The sequence below is a fragment of the Athene cunicularia genome (assembly GCF_003259725.1).
Source record: "Athene cunicularia isolate RWA chromosome 1 unlocalized genomic scaffold, athCun1 chr1_part2, whole genome shotgun sequence".
NCBI lineage: Eukaryota > Metazoa > Chordata > Aves > Strigiformes > Strigidae > Athene > Athene cunicularia.
This window is the reverse complement of record NW_020799092.1, coordinates 56,400,577-56,413,375: the sequence shown is the minus strand read 5'-3', so window position 1 is coordinate 56,413,375 and position 12,799 is coordinate 56,400,577. Positions and strand designations below refer to the sequence as shown.

The window sequence follows — 12,799 nt, the reverse complement described above, 5'->3', positions numbered from 1 at the left end:
TTTTTATCCATTTGCTAATGTATTCAGAAATCTATTTCAAATCCTTGTACAGGCTGCTTCAACGTTTTGTGAAAAATGGCTCCCAAATTTACTTGTGAAAAACACTTGAGGTGATTGCAAGAAAAGCTTGCCTTGGATCTGAGAGTGGTGTTACTGTTCTCGCTCAGTGCCCTGACTTCCACAGAAGCCATAAGGTTTCTTTTCAGAGCGTATGTCTCGCATTTTGTGACGGATCGCTGTGCTGGGGAATGCTTTTAGGTTTCGGTGCTGTTTTTTGAGGCCTCACTTTGAAGATCTGAAAAAACAGAACCAAAAAATACCCCTCAGCCTTGAGCAGGCTCTCAAGGAAGTTGAAGAACAATTAGGTTTGACATTGCCCCGATCTCCAGTTACGGATGTCACCTGACGGGGTTTTGTTTGTAGTTTGGGGGCGTTCATGTATACCTGCATTTCTCCTGCCTAGTGCAGTTTTGTCAGTAGGACTTAGTCCCCTGAAGTCCTCTCTGGTCTTGTTTACAACCGACAGAGACTTTTAGTTTGTTGCCAACAGAGGATAATTCGCTCTTGCTCTACAGAGATTGTCTTCTTGGGATTAGCTTTTAAGTCTAATACAGTATTAGATATTCTCAAATTCTCTTCCTGGAATGAAGGTGAATAAAACCATTGCTAAATCCTCAGAGAATTTACCCGTTTTTTACCATTTCTACCAGGTTATCTTAAGAAAAAGCTGTAAATCTCAGCATGCCTGTTTTCCCTCCGTCAAAACAGAAGGCTGGTTTCTGAGACTCAGAGTTAGTGCTGTCATTTTTTCCTTCCTGTTAGTAAATCCAGCTGCACATCCTTCTGTGATACTGCTTCCTCCTCTTAATCACCACTCACGGAACAAGTGAGACTAATTGTAATGTCACTGTCTGTAACCTCAGTCACTCAATGTTCATTGTCTTCTGCATAGTCTAAAACCTGGTCTTCTCTTTCAGAGTTCTTCAGTGACAAAAAAGAGTGTTCTCAGAGGTGGGGTAGTTGCTGGAGGACATGTATCTAAGAGAGTTTTTCACTCAGAACTGGTGGCTTAAGTTTCCTCAGCTGGGTGCAGTATGCCATTAACAGTCTTTGAATCCATACTGTATCTCTGAGGAACTGAAAGTAAGGATTGCTGACGTGTGTGGATCGAATTGGAAAATAGGGCTTTAAGTTAGGAGGTAACAAAAGAGAAAAAGTGCATGTATCCCTTTGCATACAATGACAGCTGGTGAATTGCAATCTGTTTCCAAATGCAGAATTACCAGATGCACTGTCTGTGCTGTCATTTCTGCAGGAGTCCATTGTCATTCCAGAGACAAGTTGGAGCATGAGGGAAGAATTCAGAGATGACAGTTTTAGTCTTTTTTGAAGTGCTTTGTCGGTTGTTCTGCTCAGTACTCTGCCTGTTCACCAGTTTATTTAAACACAGAAGAGTTTCTGTGACTCTAAGCCCTTTCTTCACTCCACTGTTTGCTTCAGTTATGCCTCAGACTTTTTTACAGTAACCTGGTTCCCATCTGCAGAATTTGTCTTGCCTTTAAATTCAAGCTGAGCAGTGCCTTCTTGACCGGAGATTACAAATGCTCCTGCACTAAAGCTTGTAATGACAGGAAGTTAAAGAGCTTAAATTGCAGTGTGCCTCAGGTAGTCGTCTTGCAGTTCTTTTTTTAGTCCAAACTCTCTGTGCAGATTTGGTGTTTCTCACAGTAGCTTCCTCAAGGTGAGAAGGGCTATTTGAAGTAGAGGACATGCCATTCTTAAGAGGAAGGTGTTTATGTAACTTTTGGTTTGTGCAAAAGCTTTGGAGGAGCTTCAGGGGCAAGGAAGTGAAAATAACTTCACACTGATATTATTAAAAATGTTGATATTAATTCTTTGTCTATGTAACTGTTGGAACAAAATTGGTAAATGATGCTGATACAAGAGGAAAAAGTGCTTCTTTGGTAAGTGGACACAGTTGCTTCTTTTAGACATAATGAAGGAATTTGGAGTTTAAAGGCTTGAAGGGTTTCGCAGTTTTCCTAAACCACTGCTTAGCACAAGACACAAATGTCAATGATTATGCATATTTTGCAGATGTTCATGTTGCAAGCTCAGAAAAAAATGAGCATTTTATTCTTATTAAAAAAATAAATGTATTTCATTACAGTATAGACCCTTCCCCCTTATCAAATATATATATGCTGCAGAAATTAATAACCTTGACATGGAAGTGCAAAAGTATCTTGAAAAAAACAGAAAAGTTCATACTGACACAAGCTCATTAGTCAGTAAAATCCCAATCACATGCAAATGCCTGTGGGGTTTTTTGGTAGTTTTTATTTTCATTAGAGCTCCAGTAATGAGGAATAAATTACAAGTACTTGAAAAATTCTGTGCATCTACTTACAGTGACTGTAGCAACTAGCAGTTCATTAAGGAGGAAGGAGTTTGGCTGAAATTTGTTTCATAGTAGGAATTGTGTCATAAGAAGGATGTACGTGTGTATTGCCTGTCTTTCACAGGAGTAAAGAGATCTTGGATGGGGTCTTTCTTTTTATAATTTCGTCTACTGACTCCCAAACTGCTCATGAATTGACATGTCACTATCCAAAACTAAATTGAATCAAGCAGTTGAAACACAAACATGAGGTACCGTTAGTGGTGTCTTAATACCTCTTACTACTGTTAGTTGTCTTAGTCCATAGACTAAGGCAAGGAATATCTGCTGCAAGGAGATTTTGGGACTGGAGTCCTGTTGTTAGGTTTATCAAATATCAAGCTGAAATCCCAACAGCTGTGCTAAAGGCGGGTCAAAATGAATGTTAGTGTCTTGACACAAAAAAATAAGTGAACTGTGCTAGCGGCAACCAGTGTGAATTAGTGGATTTATGAAACCAGTTTTCCTACATAACATGAAAAAGAGAATGTTTGCTTCCTACTCTGTCTCTCAATTTCTGTACCTTTCTGATTTCATTTTCCATCTGCACTCTTGTATTGTAGCAGTCTTTCTATTGTTAGATTTTTTACTTGCTTCACTTAGACGTAAGCCATGTTCTTACTTCTCACTGAAGACCTTTGAACTTAAGGCTGTTTTTCTCTCTTCTTCAGCTCCTTAATCACAAATCTGTTCTTTCTCTTCCCTGCAGCCAGATACATGACAAGGTTTGTAGCCCGTATCGTTTAATGTTGGGTGGTATTTTATACTGGAGATGTTTTGTCTATTTATGCTGTTAGGTTTGATTAACACTTACTGATGCATTCACATTTTCCTGATACTGCAAATATTTAGAACTTGTTAGTTTGTCCCAGTGAAAGAATGACTGCTGCACAGTACTTCCATGCTTTATGTATTTGTAGTAGTATGACTTATGTGGTATCTGTCTGTAAGATGACAGTGTATGGATTTCATCTGCTATAATAGAACTTCTTTAAACTCTATAAGTAAGCTGGTTTACATTCCTTGCCAGTTCTGACATTCAAAAAGTTCTTGGTAGTAACAGCAGTTATGCCTGGAGTACCAGTGCTGTTCTGAAGTTGAGTTCCTAGACTCTTTAAGTACCATCTCATGGAGTCTTAAAGCTTCCAACTTACTCTGTGCTCAGGCAACCCATGTGGGTAAGTAGCAAGTCAACACTGCTTTCTGAAAAAGAATTAGTGAGAATGTGACTGCTGCAAGGGAACACAGTATGTTACTGCCTAAAGAGATGTCCAGTTAGATGAGAAATACCTGCTCAGGAGGTTTGGGATAGTCAGCTGCGATGCCTTTTCTAGGGGTTTGAGGAGAAAGAGAATACTGGAGGCAAGTTATAGTCCTCAAAGGTGTATTTTACCTGGCTCTTCATTCCCTTTTCAGAAATCTGTGTTGGCTTTCTTTCCACCTGTTTTTCTTTCCTCAGGCATAGATGAGAATCACTAAGATGTTAATGCAATGACTGAGAGGAAGAGAAGATATTTTTCTTCTCTTGATTCATCCACAGATGTTGCAGAGGGTCCTGTGGACCTTCTGGTCATTGTGAAGGCTCCAGAAACCAGGGAAAGTGGTTTCCTCTAACACCTCAACTACTACTGCTTTGATAAGGATTGGCCCTGGTTTTGGGTCATCTTTTCATCCAAGCATTAGTTTTCCTTTTATTTTTGTTTTGTTGTGTTACCTATGTCTCATTTCATGTGTTAGAGGGTCCCTTCTCCCCTGGATTTTGCTGCCGCTTGTACCTGCTTGAAAAAAAAAAGATTTTGGGGGTCCTTTTCCATTGTTCTTTTGGTTCTACTTGCCTCACCTAGCTTTGAACGCACAGGCTATAGCATCGAAGTACCACTGGGTGGTGTTTTTTCCTGGAGGAGCTGGTAAATTTGGTCATAACTATCCCTGTAGTCCTGGAGAGAGGGCCCTTCACTCCACTTTGCTGGTTTATGGCCCCACGTCTTTGGCCCTTAGAGTTACTGCCTGTTACTGTTCCTCTTGTGAGGGTATGCATGCCCCAGGGATTCAGTACTAAAATCAAAGACCATACGAGGGTGGAAGGGCCTCTGAAGATCATCTAGTTCAACTCCACCCCTGCTGAAAGCAGGGTCAGCTGGAGCAGGTTGCTTAGGGTTATGTCCAGTCAGGTTTTCTATATCGCCAGTGATGGATACTCCACAACTTCTCCTGGGCAACTTGTTCCACTGTTTGACCATGCCTGTAATTTAAAAAAGAAATAAAAATCCCTTATGTTAAAATGAAATGTCCTCTATTTCAGTCTGTGAGCATTCCTCTTCTTTTACTTGGCATCACTGATAAGAGTCTGGCTCCACCATCTTTACTCCCCCCACCATGTATTTATACACATAGATAAGGACTCCCTGAGCTTTCTCTCCTCCAGTAAAGAAACAGTCGCAGCTCTCTCAGCCTTTCCACACAGCTCACGGGCTCCAAGTCCTTCAGCATCTTCGTGGCCATCACAGGCCTGGAAGATGTATAGCATCTCTTTTGAAATTCACTTCTGTGGGTCACAGACTTGATGGAAAAAAATGTAGGAGTCACAAGTATCACCAAATGTGAACAGCAGCATATAGTGCTTGGACTTTCTAGTAATCTAAGGTGATTTCAGTTACGTAACAAAACCCACAGCATTTGCTGTGTAGCTGTTGCTATCTTTTCATAGTCCAAAGTTTGCAAGAAAATACTGCGTGTGATTTTGTATTTTTATATACACGAGTCATGGTATTTGCAATGACAAGAAAGAAAAATCTTGGCGTGATCTGTAGGAGCTCTTTCAATTTTCCAGCTTAAGGTGGAGGGGGAAATACTGGCGCAGGCTTTTTTCTATACAGTGGCGTATGTCAGTCCTGCAGTAGCTAATTCTGCACCTCTTCTCTTGTGACGCTGCAGAAGCCAGTCTCAGGTAGATTTGTCCCTATGAATGACATCTGTGTGTCGCAGCACATAGCTGTCATTCTGCTCATGTATTTGGCGAGGGACTTTAGCCATACCCTCACTGTAATAACTCCACTGTGCCTTCTTCCTGTGTAGTTTTAAATGCCCAGTTATAATCTAGCTGATGAGTTACAGTGTTTTGGGCTACAGCTAATGCTGATCAGCCATAAGAATGTTACAGCCTGGCTGACCACGAGTTTCTCCTCATCAAAAATAAAACCCCAAACCAAGATGTCTCTATTTGGGATGGTGCCTTTAGATTTTGTCACACGCTATGTGTGGGTTTTAATAATGTTTTAGACTTTTAATTTTACAAAAATGTAACTGTTGAAATATTAACTGTGTGTTTTCTCTATAATTCTAGATACGGCAGGAACTGGATGAAAAAATCACAAAAGAACTTCAAGAAGGTAATGTGTCATTATGTTAGGAGCATTTTTAAGGAAAAAGATGACTGTTCCTAAGTTGAAAACATTGACTCAAAAACCATCAAGTTCCTGTGCTAAGTGCAGGGTTTTTTCTGCTAGCTCTCCAGTTTAGACTCAAAAGCAAAAACTTCCTGCTTACCAAAACATTGTGGAGCATGTTATGCAGTTGCCTGAAAATAGCCAGGCACAGAGAACACTAACCCGTTTCCCCCACACAGATACACTTGGCTTAAGCTGAAGTCACCTTTCATGAGAGTGAATCCTCAGGCACAAACATCAAACATAAAAGAAGCCCTGAGATAAGATTTTTATAGACCTCAGCCATTGCTTCTCCTCCCACCTACATCAACTGCATTCCACACGAGACCATACCACACACCTCCTCTATTTTTGGTTCTTCCTTTTGCTATGTCTCTTAATTCATTGCTTGTATTTGTATCTGATATGTTGCAGTCTTCTTTGAATAAGTGAGAATTCAGTGGGTGACAAAAGATATCCCTTATTTAGGAAAAGAGCATTCAGTAGTGTTTAGGCAAACATGAGTTGGAATGCTTGTAATACATAGCTTAAAGCATCTTCTAGAATATGAGGCCAGGTGTCCAAAGAGGAATTCCACCTGTTTCACCATCATCGTTCATCCACAGTCACTGCTTTGCCAGTGACTGGTGCTATTTCAAAGCAGGTAGCCCCTGGGAGGATTTCCTTCTGTTCCCTTATGCTTTTAACCGTACAGAGTGTTCAGCTGTAGCTTCATAGCTCTTTCCACGTGCCCAAAGGGACACAAGGCCACTGCCCTGCACCCATGTGTGTTTTGAACATAAGTGCACATCTGCGAGGAGTCGTAGAGTCTGGTAGGTTTGGGGACCTTGTCTGGGAAAGGGTGGCCGGAGAAAGATGGCAAAGGCGGGTTTCCTTCCATTCAATATGTATTTTTATGGAGGTAAAAGGGGTTTGCCAGGGTGAGAGAAGGTGCGAGGCTGGGAGACTTGTCCTGCCCTGACTGCAGTGCAAAGTGGGTTTGCCTCTTCACAGGCAGATTCTTCCAAAGTTTTCACAGCAAATGCAGAAGCTGGTTTTTAGGAGTGGTGTTCCAGCACATCACTGGCTTGAATACTTGAGGAAAACAGACCCCTGAGGTTGAAGACTTCTGCGGAGGGCTAAATTTAGCACTGGCGTAGGCAGGAGTCATTTGTGGGTTCCATGAAGATGTTCAGTGGATAGCCTCTGGAATGTCTTTGACTAGCTTTAGAAATACTGTTGCCTGATAAGCAAATGTGGAAAAAATGTGCTTCTTCCTTTGTGCCTAGCCCCTTCACTGTTCCGTTCCCCTGGAAGTTTTTCAATCTCTTTCTGGACTGTTGTCTCTCCAGCCACCCATAATGTTTTTCACAGGGACTTATCTGGGCCTGTCTACTGTAAAAGTAACACCAGGAATCTTGTGTCTTTCTCCCTAGCCACTGCTGAACTTGAAACTCGATCTGCCAGAGCTTCTCCCGTGGTATCCACTGACGGATCTTCAAAACATTTCCACATTGACCAGGATCCCCTTAGCAGGGCAATACAGGAGTACCATGATGTTTTAACCAAAAATTACCTGATTTGAACAAAATGCTAGGGAAAGGCTCTGGAAATTACTTTGTTCGTGTTGTACGTCAGTGATTTCCCATCCATGGTTCAGGTGTGAAAACATGTTCATTGCAGTCTGAATATAAATTCTATTAAGTGGATGTCAAGCACATTGCACTTGCCTATTGGTTTATTGTTGCGTAGTTCTTTGATGCTCACAGTAAGAACCATATCTATTCTTTCTGACTAGCAGATTGACTAAACTTGATTCTTGAGCTTGACAGAACTGCCCCAATGCCACTTACTACAGTAGATGCATTAATTTGCTCCACTCACATTCTGTGTTTTAACAAAAGCATTCCCTTTTTTTTATCTTTTCACTCTGTATTTTTAATGTTTCCAGTGTTCTTTTCATGATTAGCAAATTATTTAATGCGCTTTGAGCCTGCTGCTTCAGTCCTGATGCAGTGAATATTTCTGCTGATAAAGTAGAAGTTTTACCAGTGTTTATGCTGGAGAATAGGGCACTTTACATTGCTGTCACTTTATGCATCTTAGGTTGAAAATCACTGTGAGTGTGTAGTAGTGCCAAGAAAGTTGTTATGTGGTCTTTTTGGTATGTTTGTTTTGTGTCACAAAACTACAGGATGGTGAGGTTGGAAGGGACTTGTGGAGGTCAGCTGATCCAGCCCCCCTGCCCAACGAGGACCACCCAGATCTGGTTGCCCAGGTCCCTGCTGGCTTTTGAGTATCTCCAAGGACAGAGACTCCATGGCCTCCAATGGGCAGCCTGTGCCAGTGCTCGGTCACCCTCACAATAAAAATGTGTTTCTTAATGTTCAGAGGGAACCTTCTGTGTTTCAGTTTGTGCCTGTTGCCCCTCATGGATTTCATGTTAAGTTTTCTATTCCAAATTGCTGCAGCTTTAGACATTTGCAGTTCCTACATCAATACCTGTGGTACACCTGAAACACTTCACAGAGGGGGGAAAAAAGGAATATTAATGTGTCAACTTTCAGTCTCCTCAGTACTTTCCAAAACTTCACTGACAGGAGAGCTAATCCTTTTGTTGCTGCTGGCAGGTGATGCAGCTGATATGGTGGCTGTAGCCCAGATGTTAGCAAGTGTTGTGTGACACGGTCAGTAAAGCAAGCAGTTTTATATATTGCAGGGAGTTAGTTACCTGTTGTTACTGAAGATCTGCCTTTGTTGTTTCCTAGCTGCAAAAGTCACTAGCAATCAGAAGATTATAGAACAAAGCCCCAATTCTGGAAAAGTAAGGATGGTTGTAGTGAGATGAATTAAGACTGGAAAAATTGGGGGGTTCGAGGGTTCTGTCCACTAATTCAAGGACTTGAGTTAACAGGTAGTGAGAAAAGCAATGAATGCTGCTGTGACAGTTCTTTTTTTATATGAATACATTTATGTGAAGCTAATATACTGTGTTCCAGATATTCAATTTCAACTTGATATTTAATAAACGTTGTAATTTAGTATATGTCTTTGTTTTATTGTTTCCCTTCCCTGACCATATAACTCTCTAGAGCTCTCCTCTGCGCCCTTCAGCTCTGTTCATGGCTGCATCTTCAGCCTGTCCTGGAGGCCGGGCAAATGGCCAGACTGGGCAGAAGGTAGTGGGTGAGCTTCTGGTAGCCATGAAATGCTGGCAAATCCCACAGGTTTGGTTCCCCTTCGAAGCTGATCAATTTGTGGCCTGCAGAGGAAAAGGTGTTAAGAAATTTTTCTGGCCTGCACCAGAACAGCCACAGAGAAGTTCAGCTTTTGGTACTTTCTAGTGTCTCTCCACAGAGAAAGCTGTTGTGGAACATCTTGGCCTTCACTTTGTGTTGTCATTGTGATAAACTCAGACATGACCTCTTTTCAAGTTTGTTCCTGCGTTGGTTTAAGCCCTGTCGGGACCAGAGACCACATTGCCATTGTCCCTCCCCCGCCCTCAGACATAAGTAGGGCACAAACCCCAGGTTGAAATATGAAGAAATTTAATACAACAGTGTAATAAACAATCTGAACAACAACAATAGCAATAATAACAACATTAAACAGTAATAACAGTAAATACAGAGAAATACTGCAGCGAACACAGCCTGCTGCACGTGTTTTCCCGGACCGAAGCCACAAAGGAAAAAGTTCCCGCACTGCTGTGCGGGACCTGACCTCAGCATGGTATGAATAACCTGGCTGGAGATCCCTTCCCCCTCTCTGCTGGAGAAACCTAACCCTATCCTAGCTGAACCAGGACAGTTCCTAATCTGCTCTGTGCTGCTGGTTGTCAGTGAGCGAGGAAAGCTCTTGGCTGGTGGAGCAGCAGAATGGAAATTCAGCGTTGGCATCTGGCATAACAGGAGTTGATAGCAGTTACAAGGGGGTGGGGGCTGAGGAGGTAAAGAGAAGTCCCATCAATTCCTTCACTTTAAAGTCCCATCTCCAGTGTCACTGGGGGGGGGACCCTCTTGATGGTCTTGGTGAGGCCATGGCAGTCATTTCATTTCAGCATTCTCCTTTGTAATGCAAAACACAGTCACCAGTTGCTTCTATCTCACACTTTTGGCTGCAGCCATTGTCTGCTTTTCAGCGTATTATATAATTTTATTCATACTATTGTTCCTGTCTTCTCATCTTTCTAAATGAAGGAATTTCTTTCACATGCCTGATGTCTTACATGGTATTAGTAAAAAGAGATTAACAGTCTGGATTCAGTCCTGAATGGTCAAATTACATTGTTGGTGAAACTGAAGTCTGAGGCCATTCCAGATAGATATACAGGGGGAAAAAAATCTTTCCTTTCTTAGTCTGCCATCACCAGAGAAAACCTCAATGCTGAGCAGTTATGGCTTTTATACTGGAATTGCAGCATGAGGTTTCATAACAGCAGTGAATCCTAGTTCTGTGTTTTACACCACTCCAGCTGCTCTGGAGCATCAGAGCTATAAAAAAAAAGGGAAAGACCATGTGAAAAGTGCATTCTTTAAAGCCCTGAATGCACCAGTACATGTCTATGTGTAGCCTTCAGTGCCCTCCAATGTTATTAAAACTAGGGATCTTATTTCAGTAACAGATAATATGGTGGGGGTTTTTGTAGCAAGCTATTGTTCATGCTATATTATTCAGTTTATATAGAGGCAGAATGATGTTTGCATGTCTTGCAGCCAGCCAGGCAGCTCCTGCTGCAGTCTCGGCAGCTTTGGTGTCTTCAAGTTTGTCATGGAGAAATTGGCTAAATGATACTTGAAAACAGAATGCAGAGATGTGATTATAATGGCATGCTGAAGTGCTTGCCAGTTTTCAGTGCAGATACACTATCAATAGGAAGCCAAGGATGTTCAACTGAAGAAACAGCTACAGATGGGGATCTTTGGGGTACTTCTTGCCAAAGGCTGACTATCCCTTCATGAGGCAACCTCTGTCTGTGAAGGGGTCTGTGCAGACATAATCTGTTCTGCACACAAAGTGCAGGGCTGCATATCTGTTGCCTTGGCATAGGTGCCAATTGCTTTGAATGTACAGTTGTGCACCTCGAGTGAATCTTGTGAAGCAAAAGAAGCCCTGTTTCAGCCACAGCTTTAGCTCTGGAGACCTGGAAGATATACTTGATGGTGGCTTCTGGGACTGGGATCACTCAGGTCTGGCCTAGAGGTACCTCCCAAGCACTGAGCTGCAGCCGCAACCATGAGCAGTGATGGAGCTGCGGGAACAGAGGCATTGCCAGCTGGAGCTCAGTCCCACCCCTCGGGAGCAAGGGAAGCAGGGTGGACCTGAAGATTGTCACCAGGTCCAACCATGAGCACAGATTACCAGGCAAATTCCTAGTAACAAGCCTAGTGGGAAGTCTGTCCTCAGGTAAAGGTCAGCATCAAGATCAGGCCTTGTGAGGGTGACCAGGGTCAGACATGGCCCCGGGGCCATGGGGATGGGCAAGGCTGGGACATCAGCCTCAGGTCCCCAGTGCTCATGAGGCACAGGCTTGATACAATGACAAACCAACAGTGAGAGTCAATCAGCTTCTCTCTTCAGCCACACCAACTCATCCAGTCACCCAGGATTCCTGTCACAAACCTCATTTCTTACTGCCTTGAATCCTTGATTTCGGTACACTGTTCTACAAGAAGACCAAGCACAGCAGCAGACCTGTTAGGGGCTCTTGTCCTTTAATCTGGAAGATAATTTACTTGTTTACAGTTTATCCTAATGGGGCAATCCCAGTACTTATTGTAAATTGCCAAATTCAGTAGCCTCATGGGGATGGGATGGTACAAAAATATGTATAGCTATAGATACAAAGATACAATTATGCATATAGATATGTCTGTAAACATAGAGATCTGGATATAGTTATGCACAGTGTGGATCCCTCCAACAGTCAAGGACAGACACTAAATCTGCCCTGCAGCTGAGCTGTTAGCTCATCTTGATGGTTTCACACCTCAACCATGAGGCTATGGCTCTCTTGGGGCAGCCCTGGGAGGGACCTGGACAGCAAGTCTCTTCCTCTGAGTCACTAATTTGGGTTCCTACCTGCCCTTGGCCCTCTTTGCTCCCCTGGGCTGGTGCAGCTGTACCTTTGATGGGCTGATGGCTCCTGTAAGGGGGCCTGGCTGCAGCTGCAGCAGGGTATTACTCCAGTGTCCCTCTGTACCACCATCACCATGGTGTCTGCCTTCTTTGTGGGGGGCAAGCAGAAGAGCTTTTATCACATAACCCAACACTTAACACCTCAGTGCCTCCAGCATGTACATGGGCCAGGTTTTTCACCACAGTGTCACTTACACCCTTTATTTACTCATAAAACCCCAAGTAATTGGCAAGAAGACCTTTGCTGGTGTCAAGTTACATGCTTTGTGGCTGTTCCAATCTTTCCTTATACCAGTGTCTGTTAACATTGCTGTTTGCTCACTGATTTAATTTCTAAAACAGAATGTCCTGGTTTTGGCTGGGATAGAGTTAATTTTCTTCACAGTATCTAGTATGAGACAATGATTTGGATTTGTGCTGAAAACAATGTTGATAACACAGGGATATTTTTCCATAGTGCTGAGCAGCACTTACACGTCAAGGCCTTTTCTGCTTCTCACTCCACCCCACCAGTGAGGAGGCTGGGGGTGCACAAGAACCTGGAAGGGGACACAGCCGGGACAGCTGACCGGGGCACATTGAGTGATGGTGTTTGTCTTCCCAAGTAACTGTGAAGCATGCTGGAGCCCTGCTTTCCTGGAGATGGCTGAACGCCTGCCTGGCCCTGGGAAGTGGTGAATGAATTCCTTGTTTTGCTTCACTTGTGTGTGCGGATTTTGCCTTTACCTGTGAAACTGTCTATCTCAACCCACGAGTTTTCTCACTTCTACTCTTCTGCTTATCTCCCTCATCCCAC

At 42.9% G+C, this 12,799-nt stretch overlaps 1 protein-coding gene across 1 annotated transcript in view; it reads left to right on the top strand.

The window, feature by feature from the left end:
• The window catches only part of LOC113491228 (ankyrin repeat domain-containing protein 26-like), a 57,395-nt gene extending 48,486 nt beyond the window's left edge, over positions 1-8,909 (top strand). Inside the window, exons 36-38 of the mRNA XM_026867991.1 lie at positions 1,896-1,964; positions 5,784-5,829; positions 7,302-8,909. Of these exons, the coding sequence (XP_026723792.1) occupies positions 1,896-1,964; positions 5,784-5,829; positions 7,302-7,450 (264 nt within the window). The 3' untranslated portion in view covers positions 7,451-8,909. The remainder of the gene's footprint in view (positions 1-1,895; positions 1,965-5,783; positions 5,830-7,301) is intronic.
• The last annotated feature ends 3,890 nt before the right edge of the window (positions 8,910-12,799 follow it).